The sequence below is a fragment of the Vitis vinifera genome, chromosome 9 (assembly GCF_030704535.1).
Source record: "Vitis vinifera cultivar Pinot Noir 40024 chromosome 9, ASM3070453v1".
Taxonomy (NCBI): domain Eukaryota; kingdom Viridiplantae; phylum Streptophyta; class Magnoliopsida; order Vitales; family Vitaceae; genus Vitis; species Vitis vinifera.
This window is the reverse complement of record NC_081813.1, coordinates 13,546,369-13,566,652: the sequence shown is the minus strand read 5'-3', so window position 1 is coordinate 13,566,652 and position 20,284 is coordinate 13,546,369. Positions and strand designations below refer to the sequence as shown.

Below are 20,284 nucleotides of genomic sequence, written 5' to 3'. Positions count from 1 at the left end.
GAAGCACTGAACCAAGTTCAAAACAAAGATAAGAAAAAGATGGAAACCACACCCCCATAGATATAAAGAACAAAAGGATAAATTTGACAACTTTTTCTTTTTATTTTTATTTTTCTAAAAATGACTTCTTCCTCCTTTTCCAAGAAGATCTTCAAGACATCAAATGGGAACAGAGAGCTTCTAGGGCTTCCAGGGTTTAATTGGTTTTGGATAGATTTTACTTAGTAATGACAAAGTATTTGAAAGAATTTTCCTAAAATCTGGTCAATAAGGTTGATATAAATAAATCCCTAATTTCAAATAGGTAAAATCTACAAAATATTCACTTGCTTGGAGGCAAACAACAATTCAAACAAAACACAAAAAGGGCTCTTGTGGTTTGGCAATGCTGTCATCAGTTCTCTGAAGCTGATGCCTAGGCCCATCTTCACAGCCTTTTGAATGTGCTCCAAGTTATGCTTCAACTGGCCAAAAGAAGAAAAACAGCATATTTACAATTTAGTCTCAGATGATAGAAGCAAGTGACCACCTGCTTAGGATTAAACCACCTTTGTATAAATTTTGCAGCAATTTCAGCAGTTACCAACTTACCACCTTTGTGCTGTACCACAATAAACCGTATCTCTAAAAAAATTCCCAAGTATGCATGTCATTCTATGATTGCAAATTACAAGCATTGCACAAGAGAAAATACAAGAAAAAAATATTGCAACAGTTTCAGATCTACAATAATGAATTCCAAATGCAATATGCAATGTAAGACCCTACTTTCTGATTCATTTCCGGAACATTTATAAAAAACATTTCGCCATGGATCTACAGTACCCAACAGAAATTCAAGGCAAAACTTCATCATCCAATTAAAATATTTGAATAATTTCTTCTTCTTCTTCTTCTTTTTTTTTTTATATATATTGTTCAACCACTTCGTGCTACAGATTAAATAATGGCCGTCCAATCAACAATGATGAGTTGATGCAACCAAATAAATGATGAATGCAACAAGCTTTCTTTCCTTTTTTTTACCACTAATGATGCTATCCACATCAGCAGAGCCCATAGTTTGATAAGAGATTTTCCATGAACAAAAAGGCGTGGTTTCAATTGAAACATGCACCAAGAATCTTTTCCAGTAGTTAAAATTTTTTTTTTTCAGATTGTTTTCTTATTAAGAACAAACTGAACTTACCAATTAAAAGACATTACCAAATAGAATTTCATGAATAAAAACATTTAAAAAAATCACCACAGCAAAAAGAGCAGAGGATTGTTAAACTTCTAGCTCATCATTCACAGATTTTCAGATATATGGATTTGAAAAAAAAAAATTTACGTTTAAATTTAAATATAAAAAAAACACTGTTCTAGATAAAGTTTGAAGGAACTTTGGCATAATGGTGAATAAGATTTGATTAAGAAGCCTTCCTTAGTCAATTTACTAACTGACTATTGTCAGCTGATTGTTATCAAGTTATTTTAAGTATTGCCAGAAATTTAGCCAAATTACTCAACTATGGCACTTTTATTATAGAACACCAAACCAAGGCATCTTAGACCAGTTGCTACTCATCCAAGATCTTAAACCTTTTATCAAAAGGAAACTTTCAAAAGGCCCTATATTTCTCGACTATCAGCACAAGACCCCTTACTAAATGTGCAATCTTGCCACCCAGGAATTAATTTTCATAACTAACAAGTGGGGTGGGGGTAGTGGGGTGTTGTAAGAAAAAAAATGAAGCAGAGTATGCAGTGTTCATATGAATAGCTGGCTTTTTTTAGAAACAAGCTAGTATATCTATCATCCATTAACTTTATTGGACTATTGTGTCTTGCAGTAGAACTTAAGTCTACAAAAGTATCTTGAGGACTGGGTAATAGATATTTGTGCTTTCCACTTGATTGTTTGAGAGATGGCTTGTTGCACCAGATCTCATCTACCAGCTTTAGATCCCAAAGTTCAGATTCCCTCATTACTTCCTTTTCAAAACTTGTGTATAAGAGCTTAATTCAGGCTATCATCTCACCCTACCCAATAAGATTCTAGAGGGACTCAATGAATTGATACCCATAATTCCCCTAAAAAGGAGGCAGCTAAATTCCACTGAGCCAAGCAACCAGTTATGTCAGAAGTTGAGTATGACCATGTTACATGCAATATTATTTATGAGAACAATTGAACAAAATTATAGAGTTCAGTTCATTCAGGCTGTTTTGATCAAAACATTTTATGCCATCTTAAAAAGATATATTGAGAGCCTGTCTTGGGTCTCTAGGACAGTCCAAGACCACAATTTAAAGGCTTTAACAAGGGATTGTGCTCTGCAAAGTCTCTTCTTAGCCCCATATCTGAAGTATTCCTTTGTTTTTGTTCTTTTTTTTTTGTCAATCAGAAACAAGAATGTATTAGAATGAACAAAGTGAATACATGAGAAGGATAAGGTATCCTTCCAAGATTTACAAAAGGGAAACAAAAGAGAAAACACAGTATAAAACCTTTCAATCAAATGAGGTTTTAAACATCTTAATCACCATGAGGCAATACAAAATCTCAATCAGATAGGATCATTACGAATCTCCTCTTCTCATTATTCAAACCCTCATGGCCTACACACTGAATGTCAGTCGAGCTGAATAACACTGAGAGGAATGCCCTTGAATGCCATGATATAGGAGGCCGAAAAAGATAAATAGAAATGAATTAGACCTCAAATTGTCTTTGGATTCCTCCACTCGTCTTTGGAAATCCTAGTATTTCTTTCCCTCCACACAAGCCATATCAACAAAAGACAAGTTATTTGCCACAAGGCTTTGCCTCAAATGGAGCTCCTCAAAACCCTACATGAGATGGTCATCATATCATAAATGTTCCAAGGAGGAATGCAATCCAAACTAGCTAATCTGAATAGCCTTTTCCATAGGCTGAGAGTCACCAAGGAATATCAAAGAAGATGGCTGTCTGTTTCTCTACTCCTAGAGCACAAAATGCACCATTCAGGGCTTAAGGGTTTTGTAAGGTCTTCCTAATTGTGGCATGTCATTCATGTTCACCTTCTTATGTGTCATTAACCACGCAAAGGCTTTGGCCTTAGAAGGGACTTTAGATTTCCATATAAAATTAATTGCAAAGAAAGGAATTGTGTCTGAAGGATTGGACAAAAGCTAATTAAAAAGACTTTATCGAAAATAAACTAGTGAAAGACAATGACCAAGCTATTATGTCTAGAACAAATGATGACAAGTGTATACGAGTGAGACAAGACATTAGACTTTCAAGATCCTCAATCTCCAAGTCATTAAGGTGGTGGCAAAGAATTAGATTCCAAGGAAAAGGGGGAAAGGAACCAAGGATAGTTGAGATAGGAAGATTTCTAATTGCAACAACTTTGAAAAGTTGACTAAACTGAGAGCATAATGGTTGGTCTCCCCACCACAAATCTTCCCAAAGACATTCTTGCCATCATAAAATGAGTAAATATGGAAAAATCTTGAAAAACCAATACAATAGCTTTCCAAGGAGATCAATGTGACTACCTGACCAAAATATCAGTGTCCCATCCGTTGAAATAACCTAGTGGCAAAAGTAGAACTTTTGTTTGGAAACTTCCAAAGCCGCTTCCCTAAAAGAGTTCAATTCCTCAAAGAAAATCATCCTAAAGCCTAAAGCCCAAACCCCAAACCCCCTTCCATATTTGGCTTGCATACTAGCTCCTAGTTAATGAGGTGATCTATCTTACACTCACCCACCCCTGACCAAAGAAAGTTCCTTTGTAATTTCTCAATCTTAGACTCATTTGAAAATGGAATCTTGAAAAGAGAGAAAATAGCTAGGAATGAAAGACAACTAGGACTAAATTAGAGTTATTCTTTCACTTAATGACAAAAAAGCCTTTTCCCACTCATCTAGTCTTCATGAGATTCTACCAATCACTAAATCCCAAAAAGTGATGGTCTTTGGATTCCCACCTAATAGAAGGCCTAAGTACGATAAAGGCTAATGCCAACATAGAGATTTTGATCCTCATTCATGTTGATACCTGATAGAGTGCTTTTGTTTAAATTAATCTTAAGACTAGAAATCTGCCCAAAAACCAACAAGATTATATTAAGATTATGCAACTCTTCCATATAGGCTCTCGAAAAAAAGATGGTGTCGCCTGCAAATTGCAAATGAGAAATTCTAATGCTACTCTACCCACCACTACAAAGCCTTCCAACAAAGTAGTCTCCTTTGCTCTTGACATCAACCTGCTTAAAACATCCATTGTTATAGTGAAAAGGAAAAGGGAAAGAGGATTTCTTTGTCCTAATCCCCTAGTTACATTAAAACAACCTTTAGCACTTCCATTCACTAAGACCATAAAATTTGTTGTAGATGAGCAACCCCTCATCTAAGACCTCCATCTTGTACTAAATCCCTTCTTTTTTAGTACATGATCCCAAACAACCTCATTCCGCATGATCTTAAGTCTTTTCAAAATCAATTTTGAAAACTACTCCTTCCTCTCCTAAGCTATTTTTCTCATCTACCATTTCATAATTTGCCTCCCCTCAACAAAGACTCCTTGGGTTGTGTGGATGGTTTCATGAAGGACGCCTTGAAACCACCTTCTAACACTTTAGCTATGATCTTATACAAACTAGTGACTAAGCTAATGAGTCTAAAATCCAAGATTTTGTTAGCCCGACTATTTTTTAGCAAAAGGTCAATTAAGGTAGCGTTGGTGCTTTGTTTATTACCCCATTATTATAAAACTCCAAGAACACCTGTACTAAGTCATCCTTGAACATCCCAACATTCCTAAAACACTGCAAAAGTGAAGCCATTAAACCCGGGAGCTTTTTCCCTATCTAATTGAAAACAACTTTGTAAATCTCCTCTTACATAAAGAGGAGATGGTATAGCCAATTACCACTTTTTGCCAAGATTAGGGGAAATCCAAGCCTTCTAACCTCCACAAATTTCCAAAGGGCCTAGAGTATAACTTTTCAAAAAAATAAAAAAAAATAAAAATGCACAATCTCCTCTAAAATGCTTTCAAAATTATCTAGAGCTGTCCCTTCTTCATTCACCAAGGTCTTGATGAACTTCCTATTCCTCCTTCCATTGGCCACCTTATGAAAATACTTAAGAGTTACCATCTGATTCTTTTACCCATCTCAACCTACCACTTTTGACTCCAATGCATCTCATCCTGTAGCAATAGCTCCTCCAATTCCAACAATATCTTCAAGAATATTCTTCTTCCTCCCTTTTATATCTTCAAAAGACACCTTATTCCATTCTTTCAGTTTTGATTTAACAAATTGAAGCCTCTTCATGTATTTATGTGCTTCCTACCCTTCACTTTGAAACCCTCGACCAAAAGCTAAATTTTTCCTTCAAGTTTGGGCAGAGCAACCACATATGTTCAAACCTAAAATGGGTTAGAACCCACTTCAAAGGGCTGGCATCCAGAACAATCGGGCAATGATCAATGGCCAACCAAGGGAACCAAGGGAGAACTTCTTGGAGACTTTGTGGGAAGCTTTGCTACCACTCATTTGAAAACACAAATCAACCCAATCTTTTGCATACAAGGGATCCTTGCATGTTTGGCCAAGTAAACGAAGCATTCCCTCATACTAAGGGTTAATCTAGAAACCCCTAACTTCTTTGAAATTCCTCTTATAACATTAAAATCCCCTCCCACACACCATTTCATAAAGGTTAAACCAAAAAGATTTAGAAGCTCCATCCAAAAATCCTTTCTAAGGGAGGAAAACTTGGGTCCATACACTAAAGTGAGCTAGAAAATCCCAACTATGTCTAAAAACAATTTGACCATAACTAAAAAGGATCCTACTTCCACCTTTGTGCAAATATACTTATTTGAGTCTCAAATAATCAAACTCCCTCTCAATGTCCCACATGTTGAAAGATAAGCCCACTCCTTGTCCCTAGATGGTCACACACTTCCCATGAATCTCCTATCACACATCTCTCTTTCTGTTTCTTGAAGCATTACAAGGTCTAGAGATTCATGACCAAGGAAATCTTGAACAACCCTTCTTTTCTTTCTAGAGTCCAATCCTCAGATATTCCAAGTAATGATCTTCATACCAACTCTTTAGTCTCATCAACCTCTAAACTAGATTCTACATGTCACTAAGAACTTTGAGTTTTGGTCTGAGCTTTCTCTTGAAGCATGCCTTATCCAAAGACTTTACACTACCACGGCCCATGGAAATAAAATTCTCACTATACTTAACAAGCGCGATATTCATGATGGACAAACCTAACTAAACTTGAGCATTCTACCCATGCCCCATAAGGTACACCTTATTTGATGTATCTAATCCACCCCAAAACTTAAGCATCATTTCATAGATCATAAATCAGGTATGTCTTCCATTTTTCATCTTCTTTCTAATCTAGGTTTTAAAGCTCATATAGGATATAGGTCCAAAAAAATAAACTTGTTGGTCCGTTGGTCCTCCCTCCCTCCCTGTCAAAGGCTTTCCCTTTTCCTTCCCCCTTCCTATTCCTGTGTGGTCTAATACTAGCAAGTATGGTAGTATTTGAATTATTATGTATTTCATCTACCAAAAATAAATAAAAGAAAACAACAAGAAATGTGAATTGGCATAACAGAAATCAACACCGTATCAGCTTGCCGTTAATAAGTTTCTTGGTATGTATCCCCAATTAATGTTACAATTATGCGAACAACTGAAAGGTTTAGATTTGTCTTAAATCATGCATGCTTGTCACCTATTTTTGTCATGTAAAGTTAGAAAACCCAGATCATCAGCAGGGTGAAAGGAATGATTAAGTCACGGTAGAACACACTTTACACATATAACATTATATTCCAGAAAAAGGAGTAACATTAGCAGAAGTCAAACCTTAAGATGATGAAGGTGGTGCTAGATCATGAGTCTTGGTAATAGGTTCAGGTGGCACATAGATTCGTGCTTTCTTCAGAATTTCTGCAACAACCCAATGCTTGTGCTTGCTCAAGGGCCTAGAAGGATCCAACCTAACCTGGAATGACAGTGTTGTTTCACAAGTTATTTTATCCATTATGAAAAAACGGAAGTGGAGAAAGGAAGGAACCCATTGCTTTAACAACTGACTCGGTCACCAATGTTGCAGAGGTTGTGTTCGTCATGAGCCATGAACTTGCTGGTTCGTTTGACATAGCGGTTGAAGAGCTTGTTGTGGAAGAGACGGTCCACTGCCACCACTACTGATTTCTGCATCTTGTTTGACACCACCATCCCCACCACTGGCTTCATCTCGCTACTGAAGCCCTAACCTTCTATTCTGACGATATAATATTGTTACTGACCTGATCATCAAATTTTAACAAAATAAAAATGAATACTGCTCTGTTTAGCTTCTGAGAAAGTTAAGGAAACTGAGAGAATACAGGAATAAACCTTTCATTTAATCAGTAACCAAACATAATCCTACTCACCCAAATTAAATATCTCGTCAGAGATTGATGCCAATGATTTTATTTGACTACAAATATTTTTGTTATGAAGGAAAGAGGGATAGGAGAGGAACCCCTTTTCCCTTTTCCCTTTTCCCGTTACCCTTTTCTTTAATGTGAATATAATTGATTTAACTGAAAGATGGATAAGCCTGATCACCAGTCAATTTTCATGGCTCTCTCTCTCTCTCTCTCTAGTGGTATTCTTCTAATTTCTTATATTAATGCACGGATGGCCCTGATCATGCTCAAGATTTCCTTCTTTTCCCCATTTTCAGCATAGCTCCATCTTTCTATTGGCATTCTTATAATTTTTTTTTTGTAATTTTCTTTTTCATTATTTTATAATCACATATAGATTTTGAAAAAGAAATTCAGGTATCTTGTTGGATATTAGTCCCAAAGGTTTTGATATTTCATTAAACTGTATTACACTTAACAGTTAACTAACACGAGAATTATAGCATTCAGAAAATCTTAAAATATTCCAAGTAAACATATTTATGATTTTTCACATCATTCTTGTTCTTTTTTGTCAACAATTTTATTAAAAACTAAATATTTCAAGAATCATAAATGCTAGATCTTAAAGTTAAAGAGCTTATCAGAACATTCGAATTTCATGTGAATACCAGCAAAAATCTAGTGCCACCACTTCAAAGTGTTTTAAAAATTCTCCTGAAATTCCATAAAATTTCCATACACAAAATTCAGCTCATCAAGTTTCCAAAATATTCCACCAAACTTTCTTTGCTACCACTAGATGAAATTTTTGGGGACCTGAAACATACATCAGATTTCCCAATAACCCTAAAACAGAAATCTGCCACCACTTCAAAGTCTCTCAAAAAATTTGAATAACTTACCACCATGGTTCCTCCACAAGATCAAAAGTCAAAACACAATTGTAGAAACCTCCAATGTTGTAGCAAATCATCAAAGAAACAGTTTGCAAAAATAATATTTTTATATACTATTTCAAACTTTTTTTCACTTATTTGACTAAAAGATAAAATAATTTTAAAAATATATAATTTTTTTAATAATTTCTTTTAGTTGATTTTCTTTTGCATTGTTTTTAATGGTAAAAATCATTTTCTTTTAACATATTTTTTTGCCTAATACCTTAAAATCAAACATAATAAAGGATTAAAAGAAAGGAAGGAAAAAAGGGAGGGTTTGGAAACTAGTCCTTGAAACATAGAAACCTCTTCCTCAAAAAGCCTAAGCACTACGGTGCACACTATCCGCCTTTTTCTGGGTTCTCATTTCAAAAAGACGAGGAAGATCACAATGAGGTGTGTTCATACTGTTGTATGTGGATGTAGTTTTGTTTTTGTTTCTACAACGGTAGACTTTTGTCGCATCTTTTTCTGGTATTCGTTCCATATGAATTTATTCTTCATGAATCTTCACTGTATTCATTTTAATTTCCAGTTCCCTCTGAATGGAGGAATATTTATTTATTTTTGATAGGAAACGAAAAAAGAATATATTGATAGAAAAAAGAAGTACAAGAGAAAGATAAGGATCCTCCCACCAAAGAAAACTAAACTACAAGAATACGAAAACAAGAAAATACAATGTAATAACGAACAAACTCTCTAGACTAGACCAATCCAAAGGAATTACACGCCGCTAGCCAATCAAGTTGTAACACATTAAGGGGAGTCCCCTTAAAAACCTTGGAACAAAAAGCCCAAAGAGAGCAAGGAAATGAATAGAATCCCAAAGATTCTCTGAATTCCTTGCTTTATCATAAAAAATCATCGCATTTCTTTCTTGTCACGTAACCCAAATTATAGCAATACACGCAACTTGCCACAAAACTATCCCTCTCTTAGATAAATCAAAACCATTGTAATTGATGGACAACATGTCGGAAATGCTCCTCGGGGGAACCCAATCCGTCTTGGCTAACTGAAATAATCTATGCCACAATTTGATCGTCAAAGAACAATGTAGGAAAAGATGATATGTTGGTTCTCCATGCCTCATGCACAACTTACAAATATTAGGACTAAGAGCTTTGTAGGGTCTTCTCAATTGTAGCAAGTTATTAGTATTTACCTTCTGGTGTGCCACCAATCAGACAAAGAACTTGACTTTGAAAGGGACTTGAGAATTCCAAACGAACTTAGTAGGGAAAACTAGAAGAGAACCAGAACATTGGGATAAGGCAAGAAAGAAAGATTTGACTATAAAAAGCCCTGAAGAAGAAAAAGACCAAGATCTCGTATCTGAAACCAAATATGACAAATGCAGATAATCAAGTGACCGCATAAGGCCTTCTAAATCTTCTATCTCAGAATCAGATAGGTTGCGGTGAAAATTAAAGTTCCAAGAGAAGGGACGAGCAGAACCGAGAATTGAAGAAATAGGAATATTTTCATCCGTGACTATTCTAAATAATCTTGGATATTGGGATCCCAAAGGTTGGTCCCCCCACCACAAGTTTTCTCAGAACCGAATTTTTTTCCCATCTCCTACCACAAATCGAGTAAACTTGGAAAACTCCTGAAAGACTTGTGCAATAGCCTTGCAAGGACAACGATGTGACCATCTGACTATAGTGTTGACATCCCAATCATTAAGAGTGTGATCCGTAAATGTTTAAAATAACTTGATGCCATAGAGCTGAACCCTCCCGAGGGTACCTCCACAACCATTTCCCTAAGAGAGCGACATTCCTTAGAGCAATCTTCCCAAATCCCAAACCTCCTTTTGCCTTCGGCTTACACACTACATCCCAACTAATAAGATGATCTCTTTTACCTTTTCCAACCCCTGATCATAAAAAATCCCTTTGAAATCTCTCAATTTTTGCAACCACTGAAGCGGGTATCTTAAATAAAGAAAGGAAGTAGCAAGGCATGTGGGTGAGGCAAGATTGGATAAGAGTTATCCTACCTCCAAAAGATAAATAAGTCTTTTGCCACCCATCTAATCTTCTCGAGATCCTCTCAATCACTGGATTCCAAAAGCCACAAGCCTTGGGATTCCCTCCCAAAGGAAGACCCAAGTAGGGTATAGGCCAACCAAAAGCCTTGCAATCAAGCAACTCGGCCAACCTATAAAGATGATTCTGTTTAAGATTGATGCCGTAAATATTACTCTTGTCAAGGTTAACCTTAAGCCGAATGGAGGAATATTAATGATTGCTCAGTGGAGGTTTTTTCCCCTCTTATGGGTCTGGGTTATTTAGGATTGAAAAATTTAGATTTCTTTAATTATTGTTGGAAACCTAATTATTGTGTTTGCTGTTTATCTTATCATGTTAGTGGACTGGGATAGAAGGCAAGATGGGAAATGTGGATCCTCCCTGGCTCTCCACGAAGCTCACCAGAATTCAGCTCCTTTCTCTTCTATTTCAGTTCATTTGCAAGCATTTTTTCATGTTTTGTTTCTTTGATGTGGTTCTGCTTCTTAAAAAATTCCATGTTTCTAGGGTTTTGTTGTACTTCTCATCAATCTGGGGTTCACTATCAAGTCAAAATATTTTCATTATGTTGGATGTTTAGCGCTGAAATTTGAATGAGTATTCTGATAATGTCAGAAGTAGAATACTGGAAAATTTGAATTTGCCTGAATTTTGGGTGGTGAGTGAACGTTGTCTCAGTTACGCTTGGTCATTGCGGCTTTATCTGGTGTGCCCATTTTCCAGTAATGAATATTTGAACGCAACAGATAATTTTTCTTAGTTGCAATCAAGTCCAGAAGTTGTTTTCAAAATTAAGCAGAATCTTATAAAATTTTGGGTTATTCTCTCAATTGATTCACTATATGTGCTAATGTTAACTTATTTTGCTTCTCTGTAACAAAATCTTGCAAGAAATTCTGATAAAATAAATAAATAAATAAATCTTGCAAACAACTGAAATTTGTGTGTACCATAACCTCTGACATTATTAAACTATTTTAGTACTTTTGTTGGTGTTTGTGACGGCGAATGCTTACTTTGGCATATAGTCTTAAACTGGTGATAGTGGAAAAAAGGTTCAGTTTCACTATATAGATGTGGATATTCAACTTTCTGGACCTCCTTCCAGTTCAATTTTGGATATAGGATCTTGAATTATACATATTGGAATATTTATTTTATTGAGTTTGTGCAAGACTGGCACAATCTACTCATTTTGGACTTTTGCTTTCTAGTGAGAAGGTATCTTCAAATGTGTTGGCCCTATTATGATTTTAAAACACATGGTATGACATTAACTTGTTTTCTTAACATTCTGGCTGTGATATAAGATGAAAGTCCCTCTAAATTGACTATTTACCTTGGGCATGATAAAATTTATACTATGAGTGGATGTTAGGCTACTGATCTAGGTACTCCTTTATGCCAATAACACCTAAAGACAGTTTATAAAAACTGTCCAAAGTCCCTTAAGATGAATTTTTCTAAAGCACCCAAATATGGACATGCAAAGAGAGGAAGGTAGGAAAGGTGGGAAGCATAAGGGGTTGGTGAGAAACCTTATGAGAAAACAACACTAAATGGTAGCTAACTGGTTGTGAGAGGTAAAACGAGAAACAGACCCGGTAGCTCAGAAACTTTCTACAAAATCAAACACATTTTCATAGTGTCACTGGGAGAATCTGCTCCACTAAAGGGATGTAGTAGTTGGTAGGGTGGGAAAGTGGAAGAAGTGATTGGAGAAAAACATATGGTTACAAATTAAACCCAGGTGGCTCAGTGCTTCTTTAGAAATATGTCACAAGCAGTGCTGAATGGTGATGGGAAAGCCTCAACTCTGTGTTTGGTATTGAATTTGAAGCTGTCTGGGGCGCAGCCACAGGAAGCATGCTCCAAGTTGTCACCACCTGAAGTTGGTGAAAGACCCCACTAACAACACAGCTTGAAGAACTTTCCCAGAGAGAGCAAGAGTTGATGGAACCCTTTTTGGATTCTTCACACGTTGGAGGAATCTTTTTCTTTTTTCTTTTTCCATTGCAAAGGACCTAGGTACTTACTAGCATTTTGACTGCTTTTGCAACATTCCTTGGTGCCTTTGGGTCTTATAAATTACAGTTGATTATCAATGCCCTCCTAAGAAAGAGTGTAATTACACCTATTGCTCACAGAAAGAAAAGGAAAAGCCCACTTCCAGCAAGGCAAAAGATTCACTTAATCAACCCAAAAGCACTAGGCTGAGAGAGAGCACAAAGCAAATTACAACACTTTGTGCTTTAGCATACGTGTACATCAGTCCATATCAGTAAGTAGTGGAGACAGGAGAGAATAAAAAATTGTTTGCAGCAAAGGAGGACTAAGTGCACAAATCATAACGAAGTCTTGAATACAATTGCTATACTATATTGTTCTAATAGAACCCTCTTGTGGTTTAGTCAAACACAAGCCATCAGTGGCCTCAAGAAAAAAAAATGAACAATGCATAGAAGCAATCCAACTCAACCTGTACCATGATCAGTTTTCTGAAATGAATTTGGAATGGTTTTAAGATCAAGTTACTATTTTCAAGGTGTTCAATGACAACTAATGCAAATTCTGAATGCTTGTGAGGGTTCCTTTTCCTGATTTTCTTTTCGTAAAGATTCTGTTTCCTTTTATCAAAAGTTTCACCATTGATGGGCTAAAGACTTGACCAAACTAGAAAATGATTGAAGCAGAATTGGGTATTGGGTATCCTCTAGCCTTGGAAATTCCTTGACTGGTCTTGATTCGATACATAACACCAACCTCCAACCCCCACACCCATATAAAAACTGATAAAAGTTCTTCTAATGGAAAACCAAGGTCCCACTCTCTTCCTTTGTTGTCTTAAAGATATGGAAAACAATTAGTTCTTTTCTGCCTTTATGATTTCCCCAAATTTGGTCGTGCCCAAGAAAACCTTATAGAGCTTCTTACAGGTAAACAACAAATTGAACATGATTATATGTACTGGACCCCACCAGAGCATCTCCATAGTGCAGCATCATGCGTTATGGTTGCCAAGCGTCGTGCTTTCTTTCAACTTAATCGATTACAGCAATGACTATGAGAAGAAAAAGTGTAACTTCAATAGTGTTGGGCTCAGGTCCATTGTGTTTGTGGAAAACCTGATTCATATGTTTATTAGGGCTTCATGTTCGTGCAAAACTTGATTCACCAAGCAGCCACTAAAGTTGTTTCTAAGGGAAACCAGGAAAAAAACATCCTACAGATTAAAACAAACAAGCCTCAACTTCCTCTTTTTGAGGCTCTAAGGAGTAAGGACTTCAAATGCGGTAATATCAGACCTGGTAGCTCAGTAATATCAGAATCTGGTGAGGACAGAGCTTCACATTGCTCATTGGACAAGTGAATGACACAGTACAGGGGCAACAGAAAACAGCCCAAGCAGGCAGAAAATGGATTGTGATTTTATCAAAAGCAAACCATAACAGCACATGAAGATGCAATAAGTGTATAAAAAGATCCTAAACAATTAAACCCATCAAAACTCAGTTCCTCAGAATCAAAATTCAATCATAACAGCACATGGAGATGCAAGACAGAGAGTGCATATCAGAGTAATGGGAACTGTAGAGGAGCAAAATTTCTAAACATCAATGGTTCCTCAAAGCCAGAATCGAATCACACAAATGCATCCACAAACCCATGAGCATCTCTACAAAATTCGTTGAACCTGTAAACCCACCAAACCCACTCCCACAAAATCAAAATTCCCCACAAAACCCCAAAATAAACCATTGGCATGAGAATCATAAAGAATCGTACCAGAGAAGATATTAATAAACCATTTCCAAACAGAAAACAACAATTCTACCTATGGTTTAACCCCATTGCTGAGAAAGAGCAAGAACGAAAGCTGAAACCTAAATAGAGAGCGAAAATGGGGAAGAAATTACCTTGAGAAAGCTTGGTAATGGTCGTGGAACCAATGAGCTACACAGGGATGAGATGACGGTTGGGGATTGTGGTTGCAATTGAGACTAGAGAGCTATATGGGATGGGCTAGGGTTGGGGGTCGGGGTTGCAATCGTGATTTGGGGGAAGTTTAAAAAGCTTGCTTTTTCTATTTAGAAAAAGCCAAATATTTTAGTTTTTTTTATTTAGCCAAAAATTTTAAAAATTCAATAATAAGTCATCAAAAACTAGAAAAACAAACAACTTAAATTCTGAAAGCAAATTGCTTTCAACAAAAAGCTAAAAAAACAAATGCCACCTTAGTAAGTGTCAATGTAACCCAATTTTTTTTTTTATATATGTACAAGTGCACAAGGTGTTTCCAAAATTCTAGCTTGAGTTGTAGTCCAAAATGAAACCTAGGATTCAAAACCTCCAACAATAGCATTGTAAAACTTAAAAGCATTCAAAGAGAAACCCTAGCCCTATGTTTGGTTCCAAGAAAAAAGAGCAACAAAGAAAACAATATTTTCATTTTTATGTCATCTCTATCTTTTGCTTCCAAGAAAAAGTTATACATAATAATAATTAAAAATAACATAAACCCAAGTCAACTAAACAAACATTCAGTGTGAGTTTTGAAGTAAAATGACATTTTTCTGTATTCCCAAACAGCAAAGACCATCAAATTAACAAAAAAAACTCAGTATTAGCTGTAATCTGAACTTGCAATAGTTCCACGTCTGTAAAAGAGAAACCCTAAATTTCAGAACTCTCAGCAATAGCTTTTCCAAGTTATAAAGCGTTTAGAGTGAAATCCAACCCCCTGCTTGGTTACTAAGAAAATGAAGAAAAATAAAAGAAAAACACGCTTTGATTCCTATGTTATCTCCCTCACTTTCTTTGCTGCCAACAATCCAAAAGACAAAAAAAAATAGAAAAAATATAAATTTACTATTCTTTTTTTCTTTCCATTTGTCTGAGTATTTTCTCAGCATCCAATGGATTGTATCTAACCTAGAAGAATTTTCTCAGTATCCAAACGATTGTCAATTGATTTAACTGGGAATAGAGATTGGAGCAGTACCTTAACTCAGAGATCGACCAAAACGCAGCGTTTGGGGAAAAATGATTGAATGCTATTTGTGGACATTGATACTGGCCAGCAAGCCCTAAAACAGAGTACACATTAAGTTTAGCACCAGTCGATTGATAATGGGGTCAGCTTGGGCCCATCCAATTTTTGAACTATTGGGCTGATTTCAACAGATCAAAAACCTCTGGATCAAATGTTGTCACTCAAATTCAACTCGACAATACGCTTTAAAGATTTTCAATCCACGATTATTTCAATTACGTTTAAGTCAGGTTTTGGGTATCACAAATTTGATGAATAATCTCATTTTCAATCCATGATAAGTTTGGTGAGGTTTAAGGTTTCATAAATTTGATAAATAAATGAATTAATTGGTTAAAAGGGATGAAATAATATCATATTTGTGAATTTAACATCTTCCGTGTTTTTTCTTGAAGAGTAATTATTTTTGACATAAACGCCCTTAACTATTTCAAGTATTAACATGTAGGTTTTAAAAAAAATATTATTTTTATAAAAAAAGAATGAGAACATTTTTATCCAAATGTAGTAAGCAGTGATTCTAGTGAAAGTGTTTTTATTGGAAGTGTTTCCTTCTGCAGTGTTTCTGTGAAAAACACTTTTATGAGAATCATAAAAAACGACTCTAATAGCATTTTTTATAATATGTTGTATAAGTATAAAAAGACTTTTAATATTAATAAATTACCAAAAAGGACATACAATTTTAATTACAAAAAGAAAATAGTATGATAAACAAAAAACTTTTCATTACAACAAAATATATAAACATCTATCTTAAAAGAATATATATATATAAAACTAAAAATAATCTTTTTTATGATTTAAATAAAATTTTGAAAAATGTTTACAAAAAGAATTGGATTAATAAATAAATATCAATCATGATATAACAAATTATTTTATTATATATTAGTTTAAAATTAATAATTTTTTTATCACTATAATAAAATTTTAAAAAATATTTACAAGAAACATCTAAATCAATAAAAAAGAACATTGAATAAAAGATAATTTTCAAAGTAAAACAATATATGATTACCTATTAATTTCTCAAAAAAAAAAAGACTTTTCTAATTAAAATTAATAATTTTTTTATCACTATAATAAAATTTTAAAAAAATTTACAAAAAACATCTAAATCAATAAACATCTCATTTTAAGGAAATTCTTCAATAATACAACTTCCCTACAATCACAAGGATACACAACCTAATCTCATGAAATATTCAAGCATTTTCATTTTCAGGTTCCATATGGAAACAAGGGAGGCCACAAGTAAATATGCTTCTATGATGCTCCCTTCAACACCAGGATCCCATTTTACCTAGTTTAAAAGGACAATTTATAATAAACAAGTAACAAGCAATATCAATGAAAATTATTCCCCATCCTAAAACTTTGAAAAGTTTTAAGATGGAAATTTTTTTCCATTTGACACCAGGCTCATGTTTAACTAGTTTAAAGCCAGTCAAAAATAAAGAACAAATCATCATTTTCAAAATTATGACAATACTCACAAACAAGTCAGCAAGCAATCTGAGAACTTTATTGCCCATCTTAGAATTTCAGGAAGTTACTAAATCATAAGAGAACCATCTTGACAAGCAAAGCTCATTTTTTACGATTGAACACTCCTAGCAACTGAAAATTACATATCTACATAAGAAAAAACTTTAAATCTTTTGTAAACTTAAATTTTATAGATGCAATGTAAGTCAATAATTTTTTTATACAGAAAAAAACAAATTTACATTCAGCGGTGCTGATAAATGATTGAATGGTTTACAACTGATCAACTTTAAAGATCTCAGCTGAGAAAAGAAAACAGAGATAAATGAAGAGTAATCAACACTATGGGATGGATTTATACAGAAAATCCAATGAAGGTAAGCCGCTAGGCCCATTCTTATGTGCTGATAAGGAATAAGCCACTAGAACACAATCAAATGGTAAGCTGGGTTGTGTGGACCCCACAGTAACTATCATATGCCCCAATTCTTCGGGATGCCACGGTAACAACTCTCTGTACCTGTGTCCACCAACATCATACATCAAATCAACAAAAGAAAACCTCATCCGAACTATCCTAGTCCACATAAACTAAGAATACTTTGCCACTCAACTCCAAGGCTTCTTATTGAAATATTGGTACTTGTGTCTTTTCTCAGCCCTGTCCACATAAACAGAAAATCTGAAATTGAGGTTGTTGGGCTGGGCTAGTAGATATTGGAGTAAAGCACTAACACCATTGATTCTGTGCACTTTGTATGTTGATGAAACAATGAATTGGCTTTCTAGTTAGACACAAGTAAAGAGAAAGAAGAGCATCAACTCATGACTTTAATTAGACTTGGCCTCTATGAAGTATAAATTCTGTGCAGTTTAGCCTAACACCATAACAACATAATTGGACATAAAAAATAATCAGATGGAAAAAAGAAGCAATCAAACACTTGAAAATTCTCATCACATATTCCCTGCTCTTTCCACCCGGAACATAAGTTCTGATTCCCTGACCATTTACAACAAAGAGAAAATAAAAGCCGGGTCTCCAGGAACACTGGCAAGATTATTTCCTAGGTCTCCACAAGGTCTAAGAACTCTCATGGGCATCCTAACAAACAGTTTGAGCGCAAATGCTCTACCCAACAAACTATAATATGAAATTAATAAGATTAAACCCAAAATTTTCTTATATTTTCCTTTAGGTTTCAACAATCAAACAAACCATAAAATCCTAATAACCCAACAAACCACAAAAATCACAACAATCAAACAAACCACAAAATCCTAATAACAATGAGACAACAACCATATCAAACGGGCTCTAAATAACAAGATATCACCAAACAAAATTTTTCTTCCTTAAAAAAGAAACGGACCTGCAACACGTGAACTCAAAAACCCTAAACAGAGCACTTGCATATGTGAACTAGAATAGAGAATGAGGGTTTTAGAGAGAGAAGTACTGGGAAATGAGACTCGACTGCTTTATTGAAATCCTAAAACCCAAAACCCTAACTAACATCTGAAGACAATCAGACATTACAAAAAAAAAAAAAAAAAAAAAAAAGAAGAATAGAACAGAGGGTTACCTTCGATCAGATCAACGATGTCGAGTAAAAGTGGAGTGTCTTTCCAACTGTTTAGTCTCGGATGGAGAGCGATGGAGGGGAAGAATGAAGGAGAGAGGTATGAATGAAAGGGAAAGGGAGGTAACGGGAATCACTTGGGGCATTTTTGGAATATTTTAAAATTTTGAAGTGTTTTTTTAAAAAAACAGCAGTCAAATTCCCCGAATTTTTAAAAATATTTTTTAAAATTTGTCACACAGCTTATTTTTATTTCAAATTTTTAAAGATAAAAATACTTTTAAAAATCATTGTTAAAGGACTTTTAATTTCAAAATATTTTTATATTTTATACAATAATTATTATTATATTTTATTTTTAAAAATAAAAAATAAAAAATATATCTAAACAATAACTTATTCTTACCATATCACTTTTATAATAAATTAATTAAATATCTAACAAAATGATTTAAATCGATATCATATCAAATTTATGACATTTTATTTAATATTTACAAAAACCAATACCTTTATTTATACCATCTCATTTACAAAACTAATATTTTTATTTCAAAAATTTTATGTTCTCTTCATTCATATAGAGAATATTTTTTTTTATATAATATTGTATTTATATTCCAAAAGACTTGATCCCCTTTTAATATTATTATCATCTTAACTTTAAAATAATTATATAATAATTAGTATTTCATTTTTAATTTTATTTATTAAAATGAGGTAGGCTATATTTAGGAAGTATTTTTTGAAACACTTTCAAAAAACACTTCTTAAGAATAGTTTTTTTTTTTTTTTTTTTTTGTATTTATTAAAGATAAAATTGTACTTGAAAACTTATTTTTGAGAAACAATGGCCTAAGAACATTTTTAACAATAGTTTTCAAAAATAATTCTCTATCAGAGAACTTCGAACATTCTCAATATGTTTTCTTTGTTTTCAAATATTTCTTAAAAATAATTTTTATCTATATTATTTTATTTTTCAATCATTTTCTATATTTGTATAAATATTTTTTTTCTTCAAAAAGTCCTTATAAAACATTAATTTCCATTTATAATAAACACCATATTGTCTTCTCAATCATGCCTTTCCAATTCATACTTTTTCATTTTCTCTCATTAAGAAAAACCCTCAAACCCATTTAGTCCTTGTTTGAAAGACAAGCTTATAGCAAAAATGGATGATTCTATGCAAATTCACACTTCATTCATCTCTTAGTTTTTCTTCTATATTTGTATCAATAAGCATTCCCATGATTTACCATTTTCTACTTTTATTGGTTTTTGTAAGCAACACCTCCAAGACAAAGATCTGGTTCTTATTATTTGTATATATCATCAAATAAGAATAACAATATTGTAATTTTGAAATAAAAATTTAGCTACTTATGTATATGCAAGGATGAAAATATTGATAATTATGGATATATCGGTACTTTCATTTTATGAATGTATCAGAGATATATCGACGGATATTATGACACAAAATATCGGTGAACCTAAAATTGATCAGAAATTATAAAAATAAAAGAAAAAACTCTTAAAAATAAAATTAGAAGTATAATAGAATTGTAATTGATATATATATATAATATAATTTATTATATTTAATAATAATATTGTATATGCTAATAAAAAAAAATGAATTTCATAAACACATATTTATTATTAAATTATATCAAATATCATTCGATAATAATATTATGATATTTGATTATAATATGTTTAATTTAAAAAT

The 20,284-nt window shown here is 33.9% G+C and overlaps 1 protein-coding gene and 1 long non-coding RNA gene across 2 annotated transcripts; both read right to left on the bottom strand.

Annotated features, from left to right (window-relative positions):
* Nucleotides 1–248: 248 nt before the first annotated feature.
* LOC100244712 (uncharacterized) lies at nt 249–7,301 on the bottom strand. The gene is made up of 3 exons (XM_010656713.3): nt 7,117–7,301; nt 6,886–7,024; nt 249–464 (listed from the first exon to the last, which is right to left on the bottom strand). The coding sequence occupies exons 1-2, from the start codon at nt 7,276–7,278 to the stop codon at nt 6,887–6,889; spliced, it is 300 nt and encodes a 99-aa protein (XP_010655015.1). The 5' UTR covers nt 7,279–7,301; the 3' UTR covers nt 249–464; nt 6,886.
* LOC132254320 (uncharacterized) lies at nt 7,296–18,683 on the bottom strand. The gene is made up of 3 exons (XR_009466580.1): nt 18,550–18,683; nt 15,422–15,506; nt 7,296–7,331 (listed from the first exon to the last, which is right to left on the bottom strand). It is a non-coding gene; the product is annotated as an uncharacterized LOC132254320 (long non-coding RNA).
* Between the last annotated feature and the right edge of the window lie 1,601 nt (nt 18,684–20,284).